The 27,199-nt window shown below is 41.9% G+C and overlaps 1 protein-coding gene across 2 annotated transcripts in view; it reads right to left on the reverse strand.

Moving 5' to 3' along the window:
- Window positions 1-22: 22 nt before the first annotated feature.
- tprn (taperin) overlaps window positions 23-27,199 on the reverse strand; it is a 40,480-nt gene continuing 13,303 nt past the window's right edge. The window contains exons 2-5 of one of the 2 annotated variants that reach the window (XR_009798991.1): window positions 5,030-5,231; window positions 3,247-3,371; window positions 2,444-2,641; window positions 23-1,939 (exon numbers count right to left, since the gene is read on the reverse strand). Coding sequence is in view for 1 of the 2 variants with exons in the window: in XM_061847584.1 (XP_061703568.1) it covers window positions 2,579-2,641; window positions 3,247-3,371; window positions 5,030-5,231 (390 nt within the window). In the remaining variant the exon portion in view is untranslated. Of the gene's footprint in view, window positions 2,642-3,246; window positions 3,372-5,029; window positions 5,232-27,199 lie in introns of both variants that reach the window. The other variant, XM_061847584.1, reaches the window with a different exon arrangement.

Here is a 27,199-nt window from a genome sequence, read left to right on the forward strand (position 1 = left end):
TTTAAACACAACAGTGTCAAGCTGCTGGGAACTCTACCTCTTTGGTCCTTTATTTCACCATTGGTTCAAAGACAAAAAGAAACATTACTTCTAAGAATGTATTTGTTGAAGGAAACGGTGAGCATGAGCCGGTTCATAAGTACTTTTCTAACCTCATCTACACCGTGCACGTCCTCACAGTTGGTATTAGGTCAATGTTGATTTACAAACACTTTCACAACTTTGTTGAGTTCTGAAAGGTTTCTTGCTTATCAGACTAAAAAGACTTTTTTTGGGGTTGGGTTGAGAACTGAACAAAACAAATGCAAATTTCATTTGGCAATTTTCTAATTGTGCAGCTTGTAGTTCATAGCATTTAGGGTAAAAAGAGTTGAGAGTTGATTTTGCTCATGACAATTTAGGGTGAAAAGAGTTGCGAGTTGATTTTGCTCATGACAATCCTTGTGTATAGCTGTGTAAGATAATAGAAAGGTTGGCAAAGTCCATCCAGTCAGAATAAAAAAAAAAAAAAAAATACATTCAACCATGTGAATACTCATGGTGTGTCAACTGCAATGCTAAGTACAGTGTAACCTCCAGTCCAATGCCACAGATGTCTGTGATTTGGAGTTCAACCCTAAATTTGAAACATGGGACAATAGTAATACGATTCGTCACGATACAATTTCTTTTTTAAACAAAAAAATTGCCTTTAAAGTCAAGTGTTGTGTTGGCTGTATGTGACTTTCATTGTACATGACAACATGCTCTAAAATCCTGGCATGTTCGAAGATGAAGATGAGGAGATGTGGCGGCAGCTACAGTGCGAGGCCGATAATCTTCGGAGTCAAGAGTCAATGCTGCGGCAAGTGTACAAAAGTGGACATTGCATCCATCGGCAGTTGCGTTCGTCGTGTACAGTTTCATGATGTTTTTCCTTCCATTTGCTTTTTAAACAAAACCAAACAAACTCAAAACATGAACTTCTTACATTCCGGTCTGGAAAAATGGTAAAACAGGGAATCCTTGTTTATAGCCGGCTACTGTGTGTGACATACAGTAAATGTACAATCAGCTGTCAAATAAACAAATTCAATAGAGAAAAGAAAATGCCTCATTAAAAGTGCACATAATCTGTCACTGGCTGTTCTTTCACATGAAGTGCAAAACAAAGCGAAAAGAAGAATGACAGTGCATACGTATGTCGAATCCAAGACTGAACTAGCAATTCGACGTCATTGGACTACCACAGAGTCTTGGAACAGCATGAGAAAAGATCATTGAATGATGACGAGCAGAAAATGAATCTGATCATAATTTGGTTTTACAATGTAACTGTACAACAATACTGGCCAGGGTTGAGTCCAAAGAAGGACTGAAGCCATTACAACAACACTTTAATCACTTGGCAATATGAGTTTTCAAATGTGAAAGAGGTGGTGCATTCCTGTCAGTACAAAACAAATCATCGTTAAAAGTTTTCACAAAAGATCAAAACATCACCTTCATTTACTTTTTAGTGGATCTGCTCTCTCTCTCTGTGGAATGTAAGAGTGCAAGAAGACCAACTTGGTGGATCCGTCTGAACTCGCCCTCTTTGCGTCTTTCAACCTTTACACACGAAACCACCAAACAAAATTGTACATAAGCAGGTCTAAGACATGCAACTTCAACATTGGGAAGCAATAAATACACAAGAAGCGCGGCAGGAGGCTGTAGAAACATTCGGCCAGGTGATATACTGTATGACACTCACCAGCAATACAGACATTTTTTGGCAAAGGTCACTTTTTCAAGCATTTATCAAAAAAATGAGCGTTGCTACGGATTGACAAAAACTTCCTCCAGGGTGCATGATGAAATAGTTTCTACTTGGCCTCCTCATTGTGAAGAATGGTGTCGAAGTTCACCTGCTTTTCTACCAACCGTCCAGCAGCTTCAATAAGGTTTGCCCACCCCCCTAAAAAAAAAGGCAGTTTTACAGTAAGAGAAACAACTTAAACTGCTGGTTCAACAGAAACCATACATGTACAAAAACAAAACTACGTGGCACCCTTTCAGATTTTTCTTTTGTGTTTTACTGCAAGCGAAGCGATGGAACGTTAAGGTCCGAGATTCTTTTATAGAGTTGTTTAACACTGTCACCGTGCCGCCACCTCTGCATGGGCATTGGCAACGTTTTGCTCCTGGTGGAAACTTGGACTTTAAGCCCATTTTGCCCAGTTGCAAGTGTAAACTAGAATGGACGAAAATCAAAGGGCGGGCTTGGACAGAGGACGTCTGTACTGATGCTGACAAGCTATATAATTGGTTCAAGATGTTTCCACAGATCAACTGTGCAGAATCTTCTTGGGAAAAGACAGTCCAGCTGCTTTTTAGGCTTGTCAACCAAAATGAAGCTTGGGTTTGGAGAAACTGGCCAACTGTCCGACTTGGGGGATCACGTAGCGAGTGGCAAATGTACCGTGGCTTGTGTCCCCTGAAGGCGTCAGGGAACGTGTGCGTAGGCCCGGCAAAGTTAGAAGTGGTTCAGGTCCAGGTGTGGGGTGTTGGTCCCATTGGTCCCATGGGTGAGGTGCTACTTCAGTGCTCATTCGACTCAGAAATAGAGCGCGGGCTCGCTACTGTAGTCTGACAGGGAAGAACTGTCTGCTGGTGTCAGCTGAGGACAGACAGAAAAACAAAAAATAACAATGCATTTATAATGGCAGAATCTTTCAACTTGTAGGCCCATTTGTGACAATATGATGTAGGAATCGTATTTCTATTGTTGTTGTTTACTTTGGAAGACTAGGGTAATTAATTTAAGGAAGTAGAGGCAGCAGCTTAGTTTTGGTTTGTTTTTTCCAAACTCATCCAAATGGCTGTACTTTTGGCACTAACTACACTTTTCTTGCTGACCAAACATTTCTGTAATCCATGTGAGAGATGCAATTTTCCAATAGAATCACTCTTCAACTGCAGTATTTTAGAAATGCTCCAGTATGTCTGTTTGAACCATACTGAGACCAATTAAGAGGACCAAAACAAGCTGAGAATGCTTTGGATCAAAGACATGAACCTCCATATGCAAATGAACTAAACACTAACAATTCAGACAAAAACCTCCAAACTCCTGCAATTAGTTGGGCTAATTGGGTTATCTTTGAGGTTAATTTCTTAATGTATCTGGTTTTCAGTTTTACTCCATTGCTCATTGGCTCTGCAAATCCAAAACTGGAACATAAACTGACAGCTGAAACAAAAATATAGTTGTGATCCTCTCACCATGACCTCGTCTGTCATCTGATTCTGCTGAGAAGTGGCCTCCTCCTTGTTAGCACTGTCCTCTTGTTTGTATTCCTGCCAGGCGCTGAAGTCCATTGAGTGCTTGGGAATGTAGTTCGAGAGGTCTGCACGTGAGAAAATAAACATTATTAATGACGATAGGGCTCCCTTTGTAGATAGAATTCTCTGTGCATGTTTTAATTGTTTTTCAAAATAGATTTAAAGGTGTGACCCTTAGCTTTTTTTTTTAGAACCCTGAAAATACACTTGAAAAAAAACTAAGACTTTCAGTGGCAAGACTACAAGGAATTCATAAAATAGAAAAAGTTTCTTTTGGCAGAACACTTCATCACTACTCGTAGGTGAGATGACTCATGTGCGATTGCCGGAACTCACATATTCACAAATGTAGTTTATAATTAATCCATTAGGGGGCACTGTCCTCCCGCTGATAGCCTTTCAGCTCAAACAAAATAAAATCTAAAAGATGATGTAGCCAAATATAGCTGGTCCCTATCTCACTATAATAACATCTTCCACTGATCTGGAAAGACTTTCAGTCAGATGTTGGGAGTGTGTCTAGCTAAGAATTTTGGTCTACCTGCCCGCAAGAACACACGTGAGGTCCAAGATCACAGAATCGGACCAGAGGGCCTGGCTCAGAATTTCTATTCTAGGTCCCACCCAGCCATACCTTTGTGGATCTTGTTTTGTGCAACAGAACACAGCCATGCAGGAACAGAGAAGGGCCTTCCAAAAACTGCTCAGTGTTTGGAAACAATGTTTCGACAACAACCAGGATTTCAGGTCAAAAAATTAATTAACTCTTTGGGTAAAGGTAAAGTTTGAAGATTCCAAAAACCAGACAAAAACTTTTCAATTGTGTCAAAGCTGTGCGTGACCTGAGAGTAAGTAAGTTTCTTTCAGCTTGTCCGATTAGGGCTCGCCACAGCGTGACATCTCAGATGAACGCTCATATTTATTGGGCCCAGTTTTTATCCCAGATGCCCTTCCTGACGCAACTCCTCAGCCCCAGTGAGATATGAGCTCATGACCCCTGGTTTTATCAAACCACTGATCTAACCACTGAGTTATGGTGCCTCTGTGCGTGACCTGAGAGTACAATATTAAAATGATCTTTTGAAAGATCATCCCTCTGTGGCCCCATTTTATGTTTTTAATGATTGTTTTACAAAGGGTAAACATCCACTACAGTGGTGTCCTGTACATGGGCAGCTGTATATGGCATTTAACCTAAGTAAGGAGGAAGCTTGAGTACCAGGAGAACAAGCACACCAGTGCAAAGATGCTCAAAACAGAGAAAAACTGAGCTCACCAGATTGGAAGAAAGAGACCAGATTACCACTGTGCCGTCCAATCAACCAGAATAGTTGAATGCCAACTGTTCTCCACACACTATATAAAATAAATGTATTTTTATTGTGATTAGAGGATAAATACGCCTGACTTTGGTGCGGGCAGTGTGGGATCGATTCCTGCTCAGTGATGTAGATATGTGCCCTGCGACTGATTTGCGACCAGTTCAGGGTGTACCCCCCCGCCTCCTGCCTGAAGATAGCTGGGATAGGCTATAGCACTCCTGTGACTCTTATGAGGATAAGCAGCTCAGAAAATTTATTATGGAAATTTAAATTCAACACTTTTTAAGGATGCAGAGGCCCTCACTGTCCACATAGTTCACAGGTTCAAAATCTACCAAACCGGCACTCCTTTACAATCCAACAACAGATCCATGCTGAATTATAATTCATTTGTCTCTCACCATTGCTGCTGTTGGTATGTGTGGACGAGCTAGTGAAACTGGGTTGAGGGATGTGGATACGTCCCACCATGCTGGGCGGTTCTTCCGTCACCTTCCCTTCCCGTTTATCCTCGTCTGCCTCCTGGCCGCTGTCCCACACGCTGTTTTCTGATGGATATTCATATGTGCTGTAGAGACTCGACTCGTTGAACGAGATCTTGAGCTGGAGGAGACAGTTGAAGAAGAGCATGTGATTCAGAGATGGGTCCCTAAAGTTGTTGAATCAATATTCAGCATGAAAGCCTGCTTGGAAGTGACAGGCCGGGGGGGGGGGGGGGGGGGGGAAAGTAACAGTGTACAGTAGTAATTGTCATGGATGAGATTTTTGTTTGAGAGCTGTAGCGTAGGCCAAGAAGGGATATTTTGGGGCCTGTAAATCGAAGTGAATCAAGCTGCAGGGACAATATAATATATTTACAGAGTTCAATAAAACGTTGTATCAGAAGTACGGGACTTCCAACAACACTGACGATGCGTGACTTTACTTCCAAAATCAAGTTCCATTTACATAATTGAGGTTCAAGTTAGGCCTGTCACAACAATCACGATCGACTTATTGTTTGACAAATAAAACGGTCAGGATAGTTTTTCTTGACATGATAAAAGGGTTATTGTTGTGGTGATTCCGGTGTGCGGATCACAGTCAGCTGACAGACCTGGACGGGTGTATCACTGGCTGCTAGTGGGCTCATGGAATGCTGGTGTTGGATCCGTCCAGGACTGTGATCCACAGCCCTGCTCAGCGTGGACCACCATTGATTCACACACCAGACACACTTAGGGGAACGTTAAATGTTCCCTTAAGTGGTTGTGCTCTCCTGCTCAACCGCGAGCTAACGCGTTAGCCTGCGGGCAATCGTGGCACAGTAATTAAAAATGTTAGCGCCTCTTTAAATTTTTGTGTGCGTTAGTCCCAAATGAACACAAACCTCTAGAGCTGGCATTGACAGCTTTAGAAGTCAAGGATCCATGTTAACTAGGAAGCTCGGCAGTGAATAAATTTCAAGCATAACCTTTGTGGCATGTTATTAAGCCAATAGTGCACTACAGACAACATCAACATATATTTGATGGACATGTGAAGGAATCGTTTTCAGTGGACCAACAACTCAATATCTTTGTCATTCCGATTGAAACAGTTCCAGTTTAAGAAACCAGATCAACGGTTTGCATGTGACGTGATGTAATCTGATCAGGTGTACATATGATGTGCACTGAATTTAATCGGAACAGGCATGAGACGGGCACATTGTCGTGAACGTCACATTTATTAAAAAGGTTTCATCTATTTAGCACAGTGGTCGGTTTGCTTTTCCATGTTTATTTAAGAAAAAAAAACACTTGAGAAAAACAACTTATAGGTTAGAAAAAAAACATAAAAACAAGATCTCCCTTGCATAAGAGCTCTGTCAGGAGCCGCCACGTTTATGCTGTGCCCATTCATGTTGAGAAGAAGCATGGGCAGACAGTTTTTCCTGGGTGCATTGTGAATGACGTTATACATGGCGAAGATTTACTTCTGATCAATGTGGCAAAAGGAAAATTCAACCAGTGTGAAACTAAATGATATTCCATTCAAATTAGGGCCATTTATTCTGACTGAGGTGTTTGTATGGAGCATTTTCATTTATTTTGTGCTACTAAATCCAATATATTCAGAATTGAAGGCTCCATGTAAACCAGGCTAGTCTTTCAGCTCTTTCGTCTTTATTTCATAGCACACAGACTTCACACTGGAAGGTGGGAGCCAAGGTTTGAACCCACCATGCTATCCATTCCACAATGCAATTGGTGTAAATTGAATTTTGCTTACTGTATTAGCCTGGAAACCATAAACCATAATATATTAATTCTCAAACATGGATCTTTTCAGAAGCCACATTGCCTGCGGAAAGCAAAGCTCCTCCTGCAGCTGCTGACTGTTCACCTGCTGGGTCGTCTGGCCGGTAAATCAGGACTAAAAGGTGTCAAATGTCTTCTCATTTAAAGCCCATATTTGATTGTTTCGCCGACATGCATTCATCTCTTGGCTTTCATTACAGAACACAAGAACAACAGTTTATTACTTCCTTACAGCACAGTCTTATCACAAGACACAGCCCTTAGCTAACAGCAGTAACATGTCAGACGTTTTGATGGCGCTTTTTGAAACGGGCAACTAGTGTGTACTTTGTTCAGACCCCGTTGTGGCTAGCTCCACTGAATTATATACAGAAGGTGGGACAGGTGGTTGTCTAGTCGGAGCAATCTTGGCTCAGCAATGGTGTGCTCTATCGGGCATGGCTGATGAGCACCGATTAAGTGGGCTGCAAAAGGCTCTGCAGGGTGTAACTGCTTCTTGAACCCAAGCATTAAAAGCTGCCTCAGCACGGTGACAGTCTACTATAGGTTTTGGTATAAAGTTCAAATGTATCAAAACAGTTTCTCATGAATTCAATCCCAATTTTTAAAATGGTTTGACCGAATTTACTAACTTTTTCATAAGTCAGAAACTGAACATATTAAAGATGGTATCGCATAAAAACACAAAAACAATTGGGGTAAAAAACTGCTAAATTATATTTTTACATTTTAGTGATGAATATTTAAACTGGACTCAAACTTCACAAAAACACTTCCAAACACTGGGATAGCTGCTGTAAAGCCGCCATTAATGGTCCAGACCAGGAGGCACTGGACTGACGATAAGGGGTGAGCAGGGACATTGAAAATGAAAAATAGGAGGCTTACTGGAAAATGTTCTAAATCTGGTTGTGAATTTGTGTTTTTGTATAATAATTATATGACTTAAAGGTCTCAAATTTTACCAAAGCAACTTTTTTAGAATTCTGTATATAATATTAGCTCTTCATGGCTCTACTGGCTATTGCCAGTAAATCAGCAAAAATATGAATTAAAATCATCCACGCATTCTTGAGTTCCAGACATTTTTTGGCCAAGAGGCCTAAAATTAGGTTATTAGAATTATTTGAGGTTATTACATCACTAACGAAGAGCTACCTCTCCAGTTCAGAGCCAGCGGTGTCAACATGACAAACGTGTGCTCTCACAAATGGGTCTTCTATAGAGATCGTGCACGTGACGTCACCGTTTTCACGGCGCCATATTGCCGATTAAGCAAAGCTGCTCGGCAGTCTGGGAGTCGTTAATTTTTTCAAATTTTTCAAATTGCCCGAGACCTGTTGTGCAGTATTTGTATGCGTTCAGACTTTTATATGCTTTCAAACTCTTCCGTGTAAATCTCGTCGGCTTACTCACCAGATACATGTGTATATTCAGTTGTTCAAGACAAGCGGAAGCGAATTAACAGTCAAATTTCTTATTGGCGAAAACATCAACTTCAGCATTAAATATGTATCCTCTATGCCAAGTGTCTAATTTTTCCATGTACCTTTGTTTGTTGTCACCTTCTAAATGTTTAACGGTATCGGACAAAACTCTGGATGTTGTGCTATAAGACATATTTCGTTTTCGTCGCAATTAACTTTCAACAATGATTTTCATTGCAATATGGCGACGTAAACAAAAATTACGTCATTTTATGATGTAGGTTCACTATACACACGGAGGCAACCAATCAGAGGAAAGGAGGCGGTCTTCCCCAAATGTGGACAAAGCAGATACAAAACTGGGTCAAACAGAAATAGCTGTCAGATGGGCCCTTTCTGGACACTCGTATGACACAACCAACGTCTATCCATCCATTTTCTGAGCTGCTTATCCTCACAAGAGTCGCAGGAGTTCTGGAGCCTATCCCAGCTGTCATCATGCAGGAAGAGGGGTACACCCTGAACTGGTTGCCAGGCAATCACAGGGGACATGGAGACAGACAATAGTCACACAATCACACCTAGGGGAAATTTAGTGTCTAATTAAGGCACGTTTTGGTGAATGCGGGAAGAAACTGGAGTGACCGGAGAAAACCCACGCAGGCACAGGGAGAACATGCAAATTCAACACAGTGAGGATTGGGATCGAACCCTAGTCCTCAGAACTGTGAGGCCAACGCTTTACAGCTGCGCCACCATGCCGCCACAACCCACGTCTTTTATAAAGTGAGATTGACACTTCTATCCTGTGTCCATGTCAGAGAGTCCATCCATCCATTTTCTGAACTGCTTATCCTCACGAGGGTTGCGGGACTGCTGGAGCCAATCCCAGCTGTCATTGGGCAGGAGGCAGGGTACACCCTGAACTTGTAGGCAGCAAAGCGCAGGGCACTGTTAGAGTCACTCTAAAGTCTAAATAGCCAAAATAAGGGGCCCTTGAAGAAGAAGCAACGACAAAAGAACAATAAGGGACATGGAAGTAATTACATCACAAAAAGAGTTTGTTTAATCCCACTGGGAAGTGCGGCATGCGCACGTGTACGTGTATTAAGCATAACGAGAATAAAGTTTTACCTAATGTAATCTTATGACCTTGAGCAGGGTGTCATGGAAGTATCTTATTATGAGCTACTATGACAGTGATTATCACTCAGCCTTCTTCACATCCATAGGGATTTCTAATTCAACACATGAGCATGGGTGCGTGCACACGCACACGCACACGTGCACACACACACACACACACACACACACATCCTAACAGTATGTAGTAATATTTGTGATTATTATTCACACGGTTGATTTAAGGTTGGTTCATCTCGTATAAGTATGTTGCAATATGATAAGTTTTTATTTTTTAATTTTACTCAAGTTTTCACGTGTTACACAACAGCACTTTGCCAAGCTCGACATTTTTTGTTCCTGTAGCCATCATCAGCTTTTCTCTTGTCTTCGCTTGTCTGCATTGACAGCCAGCATAAGATGACTACTGTTATAGTACCATACTTTATTCTATGACCAAGACCTAAATCTGTGCTAATCTCCATCACAAGGCCACAAGCCAACAATGGTCCTTCAGATTTGACGCTCTTCGGGTTTTAGAATTCAGCTGAAACATGTAGTACCACACAATATAGGCAGAATGTCAAAAATCACGTAAAGCCCCCAAATTTAGTAAAATGCCTGTAATGTCAGAGAGGCGGGGCTTCCTGAAGACAATCGACATCTGTACAAAGTTGCTGAATAATGCAATGATGTGAACCACCAAAGAATCAGGACCAGGAAAAACTGTGCCACTTAAAGATAAACAACTTTCCACTAGAGCAGGTATCTACCTTCCTTGAACATTGTTAAATAAGTTAATAAACTGCTAATATGTTACTTGGGCTGATAGAACACCCATACCAATAAAGACTTCTATTGAGATAATAGTCAAGAGGGTATGTCATTTTGCTTCCACATTCCTGTTTTTGCGCAATGTAAAAGTTAATATTCAGTCTGATAAAGGGGATTTGCTAACTTTTCACTGAATTATCAAATGTACTTATTACGTGAGATTTTTTTTTTTTTTTTAAATACTGTAAGGCATTATTTTGTGACCCTTACAGTTGTGTGGTTTAAATAAATTGATTTGTCCTTCAGGTGACACAGGGATAGAACGAAATGATTTTAAAGCATTTAAAAAGTTGCTGTTTGTTGTTATTTCTGGTAGATCGTAGAGTTACTATGTGTCGTTAGCTACTGATAAAGTCTTGTGATAGTTGTTCCACCAATGTAAGGTTTTATGAAACTCAATTTAAAGACATCTAAACCCAAAACTAAATCAAATGTTAGATATTAAATCCTGCCTATTATTTAAAACAAAGCCTTGAAATAGTTGGTGCCTCGATTGTGACACTGTGACTGTTTTCTAGCATCATAGCAAAACCTGGCATCCTGTCTTAGAGGAACTCTCAAGCAAACAGATCGTCTACGAATAAATCAGGCTCTCTGCTGAGACCACTTCCTCTTGCACATTTCCTTTTATCTGGTTTGCTTGCACTTCTCTCGCAAGAGACTCTCACTTCTCGCATTATAGTTTACCCGTGAGACCATGTTGGGGAAATGAAAAGTAATATTGCTGAGTGTTGTTGTGTGTTTTTTTTGTGACAAAATTACCTCACGCAGGCAGAAGTAATTTTTGTTTTTTTCCTCCCACCCTCAGGCTGCGGGACACATCAAGTGGGGGCCCCAATTCTGAAAGACTCCTCATGCAGCACAGTGTGCTCAGTCAGTGAGCTGGGACATGGGCAGACTAACAACTCTTTCATTGTGTTGCTTTGTTTCATATTTATCAAAGACTGTCTGCCTCAGAATGAGCAAGAGTGGTAAGTGGAAGCTAATGTGTCGTCAGCTCAACGTCTTCCCTTTTTGAACCAAGTTCAAGAATGGTACAGAAAGCCTCATTCACCCATCCATCCAACATTTTCTGAGCCGCTTAACCTCACGAAGTTAACAGGAGTGCTGGAGCCTCTCCCACCTGCCATCGGGCAGGAGGCAGGGTACACCTTGAACTGATCATCAGCCAATTGGAGGGCACATGGAGACAGACAACAGTCACACTCACAATCCAACCTAGGGGCAATTTAGAGTCTCCAATTAATGCATGTTTTTGGGATGTGGGAGGAAACCGGAGTGCCCGGAGAAAACCTATGCAGGCATGAGGAGAACATGCAAATTCTACACAGGGAGGGCCGGGATTGAACCCTTGGCCTTGGAACTATGAGGCCAACACTTTACAGCTGATACACTGTGCCACCCCTCATCTATCTTAATTCAAACAAAAGAACAATTGCCTTGCAAACTAAAATTGAAATGTCCCACTAAAGTAATACAACAAAGAAAGCTCTAAAACTAAATGCCCCTTAAACATAGAAATTTCAAAAAAATTCCCTCTAAAACTGCATTAAATGGGGGAGGTTGAACCACATGCAAGTCATGTCACGAAACCACTATCACCATGGCATGACATTAGTGTACCTCACTTCAGTACATGTGAAAGGATGAAATCCAAAATGGTGGACAAGGGTTTAAAAACAAGAATAGAAGAAAAAATGTGAAGAAAGCTGAATTGCACTCAGCACAAAGCAGTAAGGGATCTCCCAGAGCAGTTTTCCAGGTGTGCTATCCCAGGTAAATGCATTTTTACGCTGGATAGTGTTGGAGGACGCTTTTTTCCTCCCCACGTGTTCGTTTAATTTCGGGTAGTGAGAATGTTGGTTATCCAAATACAGGCTGGAGATGATGAACAGTCTCTTCGAAGCTTTTACTTACAGTATATTCTGGGCACAAATGAGTGAGACAATGGCTGTAGCAGATCAGAAGTGCAAAGATACAGAGGAGTTACAGCATTCCCCTACTATCAGCAGGGTCCGCATCACAAACGTATGAAAGGAAAATAAAGACCATCACAAATAAAGAGCATCACAAGAGAACCGCATCATAAAATAAGAGCATCACAAACTATCTTCATCACAATGACTGACTGAAGCTGGTAATAACTGGCACATTCCTATGCCCTGGTCTCTCCAGTAAGGTTAACTGATGATTTGGCATGTGTGAGCAAAAGATACGCATCAATAAAAAGATACACATCAATAATAAAACAAAGGTGCAAGGACATTTATCCTCCAAAAGTGATCTTCTGTTTGTTAACTGGTGTTGAGAATGAGAAAGAACAGTTGGAAGAATGGATGAGGAAATGTTGTGAGAATGGATGGTTTCCTCCAATGTCTTCAACTGCGCGTTTGGTGACATTAATAAGGGAAATGGAAAAAGCTTGTGCTAAAAGAGCGGCAGCTCTCAAATTGGAAGTAGAAAAAACTAACAGGTTATCTCCAAAAGGTAGAAAGGTGAGAGAGAATGCTTAGAGAGTTCTGTGGAAATGAAAGCGAGAGCAAGGATGATGGCGATGGGATGTGCGTTAAAGTTGTCCCATTTGGCTGTCAAGGAAGAGAGTGTTGGTCTGGTACCTTCAACTCCCAAAGTGCCCTCCGCGCCGCCTCCTTACTTGGAGGAGAAACATCTTTTGGCGTTGTCTCCAAATGACCCATGGGTACCACCTTACCATGAAGCCAGGAAATTTCAGGCTCCAGTGTTGAATGTAACTGCCGGTCGACTTGAAGTAGATGTAGATGATCAAACGTCTCTCACTTACTCATAACAAAAATCAAACATGAATACGGTTACAGTAACTCTGGCTGCTGGAGTGACCGCCGCCATTAAAGAATTAGAAGGAAAATTGGACAAAGTTGTAGATTTGAGAGCCGGCCCATTTACACGTTTGAATTGGCTAGGAATGTACAAGGCGGAATTAAATAGACACCAAGAGGTTCCACAAAATATTAGAGATCAACTTGAGAGAATCACCACTGAACATGAAGACAGAGCAAACGCTGAAGTTGAGGAGCAGAAACGTGCCCTCTGTGCAGAACAAGAAGCAGCCCGACTGAAGAGAGAACAGGAATTTGCCATCCATGCCGGTAGAGGCCCTTCAAGTGGGGCAGGTTGTACATTGATCAGTTAAAGAACCAAATAACATAATTAAACTGTCATGTCCAGAATATTTTACGTGCCCACCACGACTCTGTTCTGGATCAAACCAGAGGTCCTGAAGACCCCGAGAAATCTTCCGAAGGTCCAGCTTCTCCTCATCGGCCTGTGACTCGTTCCCAAATCTTACAGGCTCCCCTGTTGGCCAAAGTTGGTCCGGCTACTGGTAACTCTGCTATGTTTTACAAACCTTTCTCTCCCACTGATGTTGGTCTCTGCAATGTCTCACCTGTTGAGTTTCTGATGAAACCAGGACGAATATATGTTCCCCAATACTCTGTAAAAGAGGCTGGGATGGTTGGCATTTCGGACACGATTGATGGCCTGCTCAAAGCAGGGGTGAAATTCCTGAATCTGATTATAACACACCAATTTTACCTGTTGAAAAGAAAGACACTGGAAAGTTTCGCATGGTCCATGACCTGCGAGCAATTAATGCGGCAGTATTAACTCCCACTTTGCCAGTCCCGAACCCTCACTCGACACAGTTCCAAATTACATCAGCCCACACTAATTTCACTTGCATTGACTTGGCTAATGCTTTCTTTTGCATTCCTCTCCATCCTTCAATGAGGCAATTTTTTGCTTTCCCTTTTTGTTACTCCTACATTCGCCTGCCTCAAGGTTTTGTCGTTTTCCCCCGGACTCTTCAACAACTGTCTTCGTCAGTTGCTGTCTCTGCTTGAATTGCCTAATGGAGTTCTCCTGGTGCAGTATGTGGATGACCTCTTGCTGGCAGCTCCATCTGAAACTTCTTGTCTTGAGGCCACCAAGTCTTTGCTCTCTCATTTGGCCTCTGTTGGCCTGAAGTGTTCCAAGTCCAAACTTCAGATTGCCCGACCACAGGTTTCCTTTCTCGGACGACTGATCTCACGACACGGCACAGGAATGTCTCCCTCTCACAAACACGACATCCTTCATCACCCAAAACCAATGAATGTCAAAACCATACTGGCCTTTCTTAGTCTTTGCAACTACTCCAGACATCATGTTCCAGACTTTGCTGGACTTACTTACCCGCTCCGACAAATGGTAAATGACCAGGGTATGCGGAACCTTTCTAATATTCTTTGTTGGACCACGGAAGCAGAAACTTCCTTTTGAAACAGCATCTTTCCTCTGCTGCGGCTCTTGCGATTCCCGATTACAACTGCATGTTTTATCTAGACGCATCTGAAAAGGTCAGCAGTTTGTCTGCTGCCCTTTATCAGAAGGGGGAAGGAGGAAGTCGACAAGTCTGTATGTATGCATCTACTCTATTGGAAAAATACGAGCAAAGACATCCAATATGTGCTGCTTTTGCATCTGCTCTAGCCAGAGTGATTCAGAAAACATCTCACATTGTTCTCCATCACCCACTGACTGTGCGAACATCACACAGTACAGTCCAGTACGTCACAAGTCAAGCTTTTACCATGACCGGAGGAAGACAGAGGAAAATTGAGGCAATTTTAACACAACAACATATTCTCTTTATTCATGAAGGAGCGAACATGGCTGAAGGTCGGCTCGAAGGAGAACCACATTGTTGTGTACGAAGAACTAAGGAAGAAGACTCACTTCAGACTGAACTCAATGAGACACCGCTTGAGAACCCAGACTTCATTCTTTTCACAGATGGATGTTGCTTCAAGGGCAACGACGGCCTACAATCTGGATTTGCAGTAACCCAACCCACAGAAACAGGTTTTGAAGAAGTCCAAGCTGTAAGAATTTTAGGCTCACAGTCAGCACAAAGAGCAGAAATTTTGGCATTGACAGCAGCTCTGAGGTTAGCAGAAAACCACTCAGTAAACATTTACACAGATTCAGCGTATGCACACATGACAGTTCATGTTGCATTAAAAGAATGGCAGCGAAACAATTTCCAAACCGCAACCGGTACACCCATTAAACATCAGGACGACATTCTCAAATTGCGAGATGCTTTACTGCTCCCAACAGCGGTAGCAGTCATAAAATGCAAAGGTCACTCTCAAACTAATGATTTTGTATCAGCAGGTAACGAATCAGCAGCTCAAGCAGCAAAAAAGGCTGCAGGGTACCGACCAACACTCCAACGAATTGTAAGTGAGTCTGAATGTGAAAATCAACAGAAGGTGACAGTAGAAACAGTTAAGGTGTGGCAGGAAAAGGCAAGTCCAGAAGAAAAGAGTGTGTGGAAGTCGAAAGGGGGTGCCAAAGATGAGGATGGCATATGGCGAAAATGCATTCCATCTCAGACACAATTGAAAAATCTAATTTCTGAAGAACATGGAACATGCCATGTAGGTGTGGATGAAACATTGAGACGACTCCACTCCTGGTGGCATCCTTTTATAAGACAAATTGTTAAAGGTGAACTGCAGGACTGCAGCGTTTTCAGTAGGTATAACAGTATGCCTACAACAAAACCACCGCAGGGAGTACACGATCCGGACGTGGGCGCTCCTGGTCAGGTGATTTCAATGGATTTTACTGACATGATTAAAACAGTGTCAGGTTACCGGTATTTGCCAGTTATAGTAGATTCCTTTTCAGGATGGCCAGAAGCATATCCCTGCAAATCTGAAACAGCGAGCGTAGTGGTAAAACATTTGGTTAATCATTACATTCCAATGCACGGGTTCCCTAGGAAAATTAGATCAGACAATGGAACTCATTTCAAAAACAAACATCTCCAGGCTGTAGAAAAAACGTTAGGTTTGAAACATTTTGGTTTTGTGTATCGTCCACAATCGCAAGGTCAGGTTGAGCGCATGAACAGGAACATTAAGGAAAAGATAGCTAAGGCTTTATCTTCATCCACACTCAATTAGTTGCAAGCTCTTCCATTGGCATTGATGAACATTCGTATGTCATTAAATTCTTCTAAAGGGTGGACTCCATTCGAGTGTCATACTAACGGACCGTTTCCTGCACCCACAACTCCACTGGCTGTGGGTGACGTTCCAGGCACACCTGGGCTCAGGCAACTAACCATTAATTTCTCACATTTAACAGAAAGACTACCAGACGGTTCCCTCGAAATGAACATTTGCGAATCTGTGTGGTTAGAAGTGATTAAACGACAATGGTCTGAACCTAGGTGGACAGGTCCCTTTCAAGTTACTGAGTGGACAGCCACTGCTGTAAGTCTTGAAGGAAAGGGGGACACGTGGTTCCACATCACACATCACAAGGTCCGCCTCAGGCTCAGCAATCCCTCCACCTGACGACAACCAGAAAACCGCGTCTCCAGTGCCGGCTGGCACCCTTTGATGACATAATTCTACAAGGGTTGATTTCATGGTACACGGGCACAATAATCCCAGTGAATCAACCTGGGACCAGGTAGTCTAACCCCAAGGTCCTCAAGAAGCCAACTGCGCCCCAGCTCGACTCATCCCAGAGGAAAAGGTCCCCTCTCCGTGATGTTCAACATGAGTCCCTCTTCGACACAGACATTGGCAGAGATGGCCATCATCTGGGTCGTTGCCATCCTGGTGCAGTCAGGGGTCATTGCAGAAGCAACCTCAGGATGTATCATCCCAATTTGCACGCAGCATATTACAGGGGGGTTCTATGTAATGTCCACCACCACTGTGACCAGCAAAGGAGAATGCATAATGGTTCCGGGAAATGTTCGAGTTACGTTCAAATTCAATGCATGCAAATTTTACCCTTGTTCTTGGGCTCCTAATTATCAGTATTATCTGTCTTCTGTATCTTGGTTGTACTATACTGCAGCCAGTGCAGTGTACCCTGCAGCCAACTGCTTAGTGTGTATGTTAGCACATCCCGTTATGTTCCTCATATCCCCCACCTTTAGATGCGCCACCTAACACGTCGTGTATTCTTCCAGTCATGTCTCAAGACATTCCACCAGAACCTTGTAAAGGGTGGGATACAATTCATCCCTTGTCTCCGGCAACTGCCCCTTTGCCAGTTTTCTATGCCGGTAAAGTTTCCCTGAGTTCTACTTGCTTTTTTAAAAATTCGTCCACTCTCCCACATGAAGCGAAAGTAGGAATGATTCCCCAACAACACTGCCGGACTGTTCAAGTGACCAACAGGTCTGATGGATCGGAAGCCTTGACTGGATGGGCGGACGTGTGGTGGTACTGTGGTGGAGTCACCCTATTCAATGTTCTCCCTTCTCGTTGGACAGGCCGATGCGCTCTGGTGTCTGCTATTTATTCAACCTTTGTCGCTCCACTAGATGCTCGTGCTAGTCTCCTCGAAGTAACAAACCAGGCTGTTACAACACATCACCGCCGTTCTATATATGACCCGAAGCACCCATTCTTTAACTCCCCGGTTTATATAGACGCTATAGATGTACCCCGTGGTGTTCCGAATGAATATAAACTTATTAATCAGATAGCTGCAGGATTTGAAAGCCTTCCCTTGCTTTCTGACATTTTTCCCGTCACCCCCAATAAGAACGTTGACCGCATTAATTATTTATATTACAACCAACAGCGTCTGGCAAATTACACCATGGACGGCTTCGAGGCTGTCCATGAACAATTGACCCCTGCGTAGAAATTGCGCAATCCGCGTCACTGACCAATCAGAGGGCAGAGATCTGCATAAAACACGCCCCGTTTTTGGACCCGCAGTTTTCCCAGACAATGCTGGATGGTATAGTCCAGTATAGCTTCTGTTGGCGTTTTATCGCTTATTTGGGTTCTTTAACAATAGATATAGTTAAGAGGTGTAGTCACGGACTTTATAATAGTGACGACAGATATCCTGAAAGGCTAGTTGGTGGAGTTCAATTCATACCCTTTCCAAAACCGAAGACCCAGTACGAAAAATGTCTTTGATGGATCAAACTTTGTGGAAGACGGCATGATCAACTGAATCAATCTAAAATCAACCGGAACAGAAGACTGAGTACGAAAAATGTCTTTGATGGATAAAACTTTGTGGAAGACCGTATGATCAACTGAATCCATCAACCGGAACAGTTATGTTTGTACGAAGGCAAGCCCTGTATTTGATTTTCAATACATGTCTTATATAAATGAATTAGCAGTTCTTCGCTTGCATAATATAGCTACGTGTGAATGATTGTCACACTTGATCTGTGTTGAGTGATATTTTGCGATGATCTGACTGCACAAACATGTCTCTGTTCGGCGGTGAGCTAAGCTAAACCTGACTAGCAGTCCTAAAAGCCTTCGACGCGCACCGAGACACCAAGACTGAAAGAAGGATGTTTGAGGACACTATGAAGTAGTGATTGTCGTACTCGGTCGGGACTTACGTAGGTTCGGGAATAATTCAAGAATAATTGAGGGGAGCGCGTGACGTTACACAAAGAAAATGAGAGAAACAACTCGTAAATCAAGCCTCGCCTTCTTTTCCTTCATACGGCGGTTCACAAACGGCTATACAGATACATATCCAGATTCTGCACACAAGTGTGGTAGGTAACACAAAAACAGGAAACTGTCAATGACAAATTGGTCTGGTTATAATATATTATATTATGTGGCTTCTTGGTCTTCCTCTGACTCCGGAAAGATCTCGCGCTGATATCAATGGTTTCTCCGTCGATATGCATGGAAATATCATTGATATACCCCTCGGTGAAATACTTGAAGCCCTGCTGTCTGCTTTTCAACGATATTTCACTGTTAGCTAAGAATGCGAGTGAGAAATCAGCCAGTAAATCGGACAGTTTCGCTCTATTCTTTTCTTGCTGCGCCGATATTTTTGCTAATTGTTTGTCTGACGTCAGCGCACGTGGCGTGACGTCACTTCAGGAGGCGTGGTTAAGTGCCCTGTACGGGTGGGTCAATTGGCTGCCACCTCTTTGATGACACTCCAGACCAACATGGCGGTGGACATGATCCTCGCGGAGAAGGGAGGTGTTTGTTAAATGTTCGGAGATCAATGTTGTACAGTTATTCCGATTAACACAGCCCCCGGTGGCTCCCTGACCATCACTTTGCAGAAATTGCGGTCTTTGTCGAGTGAGATGAAATCCCACTCAGGGGTAGACACCTCTTTATGGGATAATGCTCTTAGTGTCTTCGGCAAGTACAAGGCCTTGGTGACTTCGGTTATTATCTCCGTTGCTGTTTTTTCAGCTCTCTTGACTTTGTGTGGTTGATGTATTCCTTGTGTTCGATCCTTGTGTCAGCGATTAATTACTGCTGCCATTGAGAAAAAGGACATTTATGTTCCTCCACCCTATATGACGGCTGAATTGCTTCCTCCTTCAGGCCATCCATTGTACCACACGCTCCAGACGATGACGCGGCTGAAACTTTCCTTTAATTCTGTTTATTTCAGGTTTCGGACTCTTTTGAGTCCAAAAGGGGGGTTGAAGTGTATTATCGATGTGTATTTCTTTTATTATTGATGTGTATCTCTTTATTGATGCGTATCTTTTACTCACACATGCCAAATCATAAGTTAACCTTACTGGAGAGACCAGGGCATAGGAATGTGCCAGTTATTACCAGCTTAGTCATTGTGATGAAGATAGTTTGTGATGCTCTTATTTTATGATGTGGTTCTCTAGTGATGCTCTTTATTTTCCTTTCATACGTTTGTTATGCGGACCCTGGTGATAGTAGGGGAATACTGTAAGTCCTCTGTATCTTTGCACTTCTGATCTGCTACAGCCATTGCCTGTCATTCATTTGTGCCCAGAATATTCTGTAAGTAAAAGCTTCGAAGAAACTGTTCATCATCTCCACCCTGTATTTGGATAACCAACATTCTCACTACCCGAAATCAAACGAACACACGAGGAGGAAAAAAGCGTCCTCCAACAATAGGTACATAGTGTAGCGGTACATCCAGTTACCACGCTCTCGGGGTGAGTTAACTGAAACAAAGCATTGATTTTATACATTTCTTGGCTGCCCCAAAATTATTCCCATAAGCAATTTATTTGGTATAATGCAGAGATATGTTAGTTTCCCTCTTCCATTACACTCCCTTGACCACTCCTTTTGGGGGGACCACTCACGAGTGGCCCTTTTCTATCCTCTCTCATCCTGTCCTAATGGTTAGCTGATACATGTCCTCACCAGATTGACTCCTATGTAGGATTTTATAAAAAAAGATCACAATCCCAGTAAGTCACATGGAAAACGCCCACCAACAGCATGCAAAATCTTACATCGCGAACTAGCAATTTAGTATGTACTAGGTGGAATATTAAAGCGTCTGAGGTCATTTTAACATTTTTCTTGTAAATACTGTACATTAAATATGTTGAAAGTATTGAAAATGTGCAAAGACTAAGAACAATTTAGTATTGGATTGCTGAGATATAGCACAAAACCTTTTCACCTTCTCAAGTAGTCTTGATTTTTGGGGCGGGGCTAAAACAGGAACATGCCAACACAACCAGGGAATCGCCCGTCCCACGTATATAATATTGAGCACCTTCAGTGACTATTCTGTGCAATTGTCACTATACAATTTCTACCGATCCATTGTGCAATCGGCCATCAAACTATGGCAACAACCAGAACAAATATATATCTTTCCTGAAGTCATGCGAGTTTCGTGTTTTTGGGCTACAGTCTCTCTGTCGTGTGCACTCATGCACAGCAGGTAGCGAGGCAGTGGCATACCCGACGCATTCGCCGCCACACGCTTGCCCTCCAGTGCTAGTAGATAGTAGCTGCCAGCTGCGCCATATATCAGGACAGCGATTAATGTTTGCGAGAAAGAAAAACCATCCCGGGTAACAAGTGTGTTGCCCTGCTGTGCACCGTGGTTGGCCACAATTGTGCTTCAAGGCCCACTGAATTTCAATGGAAAGAAAGGCGGGGATGATTGTCAAACACGTGGTTGACGGTCATTGTTGCGGGGAATCAGAGCATCTCTCTACAGCCCGTGAAAGCCTGTGCAATACTCGGAAAAAACGGGGAGAGAAGGGCACGCATTTGAGAGACTGGTGAAAATTTCATGGGCTGTGGTTTTGTAGACACACCCACATCATATGTAAAATTAGACAATTTGTAATTTTTTCACCATTTTGAACCTTGATTTCATATAACTTTTTTTTTTTTTAAAAGTCATTCAAATTTGACAATTCTCTGTGGCCTGTTCATTGTTTTTTGTTTATATAGATTACAGGCACTTTAATAAATCAGGCCTTTCAGTATTTTGCTGTTGGTGCAATCAGGATGCTCTTAATTAAAGACGAAAATTCAAAAGAGATTGGGGGCTTGTTTGGAATTGTAAAGCAAATGCATGACTCCTTGATACATTGGCTCTCTGCAACCAGATACAGTCAGATCAGGAGATTCAGTTAGACATAAGTGGTGCTTTGCCACCATTTTGTGGAATCTAGCGGCAATTAAACCTTTTTAGGGAAGGCACAAATTGTGGATATTCACTATTTTTGGCTGGATTTGGTCCCTAACCCTTGGGGTAAAGCAGGGGTTCACTGTTCAGTCATGGAAATCTGATGATAAATCTTCCTAGTAAACTAGGTAACATTTGTAAAGATTTTTTGCTTGCTTCTTCCTGCAGTCCCCTATCTTAAAAACATGCATTTCAGGTTCAGGTTTGGGATAATAATCTACCATTCCCGTCGGACCCTAACGAGGACAAGCACTATACACACAAAAAAAAAAAAATGGATGGATGGATTCTTTTTTTTTTTTTAGCTCTGCCAGATATTACGTGCTATTTCTGTAGTTGGCATTCCTTTTATGAATTTAACAAATAATGAAAAAGTGATCGACATGAAATCCAATGGATCTTTTCTTCCATCTGCTTTAACGCTTGGCAAGATGTATGTCATGCAGGAAATTTCTTCCAAGTCAACCAGTGTAGTGAAAGGTGGTTCTCAGTGCACGTACACACATACGCACGCTGCCTCGGATTCCTTGCTAATCGGGTTAAACTGCTGAGTTAGAATGTGTAACACAAAAGCAGCTCGAGTTGACAACTGGCTACTGTATTTAGATTATTTCAATTCAAGATGACATTAGGTGTGGAATATCTCTTCATGTAAACGCTGAACGTCCATTGTAAGGATGTTTTGCAAAACATCCAGGTGGCTCTGGCACATGGACAACAGTACTTTGAAATGTCTTGCTATCATTACAGGCACATTAAGGTGTATAGCTGCTTAGAAGAGATGGAGAGCCCCATCAATGTGATTAGAGCTAATCTCCTGCCTGGTAGATAATATTAGACGAGCAAAGCAAGTACACCATCTGAGCTGCATTAGAGCGTGAGGTGAACAATAGTAAACCAGGCATGTGTTGATTAAAAAAAAAAAAAAAAGTATCCTGTATATATTTTTAATTAATTATTCTCTGTTGCTATAAATGTGGAATTACACTGAAAGACAACCACCACGTTAACCAATAACCTTGATGATACTGGGTTATATGAATCTCTCACTGAAAACCCTGGAAGGAATGCAGTTACGCCTGAATGGAATGAAACATCTTTTTTTTCTTCTCTTCATGTCGCCGCAACAAAGTGATTGTGCCTTGAAGCAAATGATTTTGTAGTGTGTGTACAAACCCAGCTGCTAATAAAAAAAAAAAAACCTTAGCAATGAAGCTAAAACACACATGAACACCTTTCGCAAAATCATCAATCACCATTCAGAACTAAGCACGTTTTGAAGGCGGTGGCAGATTTCCGAGTAAATACAAGGTTAGATCAGATACATTTATACCTCTTCGTCTTGCCTTTATTAGGCATCACAACAGTGATTTTAGTGTGTGGAGGCTCACTTGGGTATGTAGGTGTCTGATGTTTGCAGATCTGGGAGTCAGCGGAGGCAGTGAGCATCTGTGTTTACACTGTCAAGTCTCAAGATAGTGTGAGACGATGCTCTTGTAGTATTCTCTGTGGAAATGTGTGCAAGTATGGATGAGTGTTTATCTGGATTGGATTAACTGATTTATATTCTGAGGATTGTTTGTAACCTCAATTTAAGGTGCCTCAGACAACTTGAGCCTTCAATCAAAACTGAAAATTAAAGAAAATATATCGCTGATCTTCAAGTTACGACTAAAACAGCTTCTACCTTTCTTGAGAAGACCTTCAACAAGAATTGACATTTCTGTCCATTCTTCCAGAAACTGAACTTGTGAGGAGGGCACTGATATGAAAGAGACTTTTCATTCGTTCTTTTAGTTCATCCCAAAAGTGTTTGACGAGGTGAAAAATTTAGACTGTCAAGTTGTCCCACATCGCACTTGTCCAAGTATGCATGTTCACAGGTATCTAACAATCACAAAAAGGACAGGGTCTGCTAGTTAAAAATCCAAGTCATCATGAGTTGAAACTGAAAGGAGTTAGAAATTATTGTATGCCTCTTTGGCCTGCTACTTTGACTGAAAAGTTAACAAAGGTTCTTCTATCACGCCTGCACTTCTCTACACCAGATTTGTTCACTATTTCAAATTTCTTTCATTTATTAAATATATTTGATTGCTTAATTTTGACATAAAAATATTAGTAGGAGCCTGTTACCCTTTCCATTAAGAGTGGCAGTGCCACGAGAAGACAAGACGTTCTGATAATCTCTTCAGAACCATTGTAGAAAATTATCCACAAATACTAGATCCTGCTTGATGACTCAGTTTAAAAAGGTTTCTTTCATTGTCATCAAAAAAGCTCAAGGCTCATCACTCATACCAACTCATTATTCACTTACATTAGATCACGTTGTACCACTCCTTCAAGGTACACTTTCACTTATGGACCAGAACTCAAGCATTGTACTTGCACTGCAAAACATATCGATCCGATTTGCTTAGCATTCACAATGGCATTCTTATCGTAGTAGAAAGGCTGCAGAGTAAAAAAGCATATATGATGTACATAATCTGGGGATACCAATACAATTTTTAGTAAGAGGAGGAGCCATCATTATGTAAAGATGATGAAAAAAAAAACAAAGCACACAGCAGTGCTTTGCCTTATGATGTGTGCTTTGATGTATAACATAAATCATTAAAACTTGCAAACTAAACTCTGTCGTTACTGGTGTAGTGCAACACTCACCTACCCAGAATACTTTTGTACAGGAGTAATATAATTTTGCTCCAGAAGAGTTATGACATAATGCTGGTCTGCATAAATTAACATTTATTAATTAAATTAAGGGCGGCACGATGAATAAGCTGGAAAGCGTTGGCCTCACAGTTCTGACGTCCCGGGTTCAATCCCGGACCCGCCTGTGTGGACTTTACATGTTCTCCCCGTGCCTGCGTAGGTTTTCTCCAAGCACTCTGGTTTACCTCCCACATCCCAAAAACATGCGGCATTAATTGGACACTCTAAATTGCCCCTAGGTGTGATTGTGAGTGCGGCTGTTTGTCTCTATGTGCCCGGCAATTGACTGGCAACCAGTTCAGGGTGTACCCCGCCTCCTGCCCGTTGACAGCTGGGATAGGCTACAGCACTCCCGCAACCCTTATGAGTATAAATGGCTAGGAAAATGGATGGATATTTAAATTAAGATTATTTCATGTTAAGATAACTATTTGAACTGAGCCAACGCCAAGTAATGCGCTTCCATCTTGCCTCAGTGGCTCCATTACGCAATTAATCAACCATCACTAAATAAGCGCCTCATGTTTTCCATGAATGGCTATTGAAACATTCTTATACTAGTTGTGAAACGGGCGTCCCGCAACCTGGGGATGGGGGTAAAAAAAACAATGCATTGTGAAAATATGAACGATTCTGAATCATGATAAATTTAAATTCTTGAATGACTTATAATGAAAGCTGTTTTGCACCACTCATCAGTGGGGTTCACATGAAAATGGAGCATTTCCATCTCTCTTCATGAAGAGAAATATGCACAATTCCAGATTCTCTGATATGTATGCATGCAATAACCAGCAAATGAATTGAATGATAGCTCTTTGAATTAATAAACTGAATCGTGATGTGGCCACGGATTCCCACCTCTAGTTTCAACACTATTAGCGGCTAAGTGATACATTTGCCAATATCTTTAACCGACCTCCACTTTGAATATAACTGTGCACACACCAAGCACCATTGCTAGGATAACTTGGGGGCACAGAGATACTGAATATAAAACAATCTTAATGAACATGATAACCAATTCAGGCATCTTCTTCACATTTCACTATTATGAGAGTCTTCATCACATGAAATTGCCATTCGTGATAGCTTATTCTTACACTGCAACGCCAACACTGACGTAACGGCGGGTGTGAGTCAGACAGAGAGAGTGCACGCCTTTATACAGGAAAGCTAATGACAGGATAGAATGGCCACAGCCTGTGTTGTCGTGGCGACGGGCACCTTGGTTATATGACAAGGGGGAAATGGCAGAGTGGAAGAGGAGGCAGACCCTTAGGAGGAAGATCGTGCGGAGAGGAGAATAGGGTCACTCATCATGAAAACAATAAGAATTTCAATGCTTCACATGAAACTAAAACAGAGATCGAATTTATATAATCCTTATTTTTGGACTAAGATGAAGACATCCAGGCAGATTTGTCTCAGCATGTGACTTGCATTAAGACAGACAGACCAGATACAAATCAAAAGTGTTTTGCTGTCATAAATTGCAAGAGGTGCTCATCCGCCTCACTGCTGATGAATCAGTTTATCCCAAGATTTGACCATTTCATTATCAACAAAGTCATTGATACATGTGTTCAATCAGGGGTGAGAGGCGTGTTCAGTCAACGCCTTCTACCATTCGCCCAGTTTCTTTTTTTAAAAATCCCAAAAAGCCCTGTTAGTCTTCATTTTCGCACTGGAGCACACTAAAACAGCAGGACACACACACACACACACGCAAACACACACACACACACACACACACACAATGAATTAAATATGCCTCTGACAGAGGGGCTTTGCTGGTTGAATTCTAATTACACCAAAATTGCAGGCTTCTGCATGTGCCTGAGGACTGTGCAGACAAACAAACCTGAGTGTGTGTTCATGTGAATATTGTATAGAACCACTGTTGAGGATCTGAGTGTACACGTGTGCGACAAAGTCTTTGGAAGAAGTGACAAGAATGTATTATGTAAACTGTTTGTACAGACTTTGATAAATAAAAAGCACTTGCTAAGCCGCTCCACCTAGCTTGAAGGTATCGTAATTTAAATTACCTCAAGCAAACAAACCCCCCAAAAAAATCAAACCCATGCTACAGCATTTTACTAAAACTCTTTGTGGTTACAGACAAATGCTGCACTGAATCCCAAAAGAGTTGTAGACACTCAGTGCAGGATGAAAGGAAGTTCAATTTAAGAGGCTTTAAAAAAATCTTGTGTATTATATTCATCGTTTTCCATAAACTGTATACATAATCTATACCACTTTTCATTTTATCCTGTGCAGGATCTTGAAGGACTGGAGTTCATCCCAGCTGACTAGGGGCAAAAGGCAGGCTAAAATAATGACAAGGTGGCAACAGGTATGACATATACCGGTAGTATGGGAGAACACCGATACCAGGTATCAGTACCACCTATATTTCAGGGTATCGGGTACTTGTGAATGCTGCCAATATCAGTCACTGATAATGAAGGCAAGACTAGAATCTGGAGTGTTTTAACATATAGGCAAGTCCTCATGTGCGTCAGAAAGAAAGAAAGAATCCCTTTTTCCCATAATCAACGGTGAATGAGTTAACTAAAATTTCATGTATCAAAAGTACAAGTACAACCTGGACTATGTAACAGTGAGTAAGAGTAAAAACATACTGTAATGGTCTGGGGGGGGGGGAGTATTGAACATCCCA

Source organism: Syngnathoides biaculeatus, chromosome 17 (assembly GCF_019802595.1).
Source record: "Syngnathoides biaculeatus isolate LvHL_M chromosome 17, ASM1980259v1, whole genome shotgun sequence".
Lineage (NCBI taxonomy): Eukaryota > Metazoa > Chordata > Actinopteri > Syngnathiformes > Syngnathidae > Syngnathoides > Syngnathoides biaculeatus.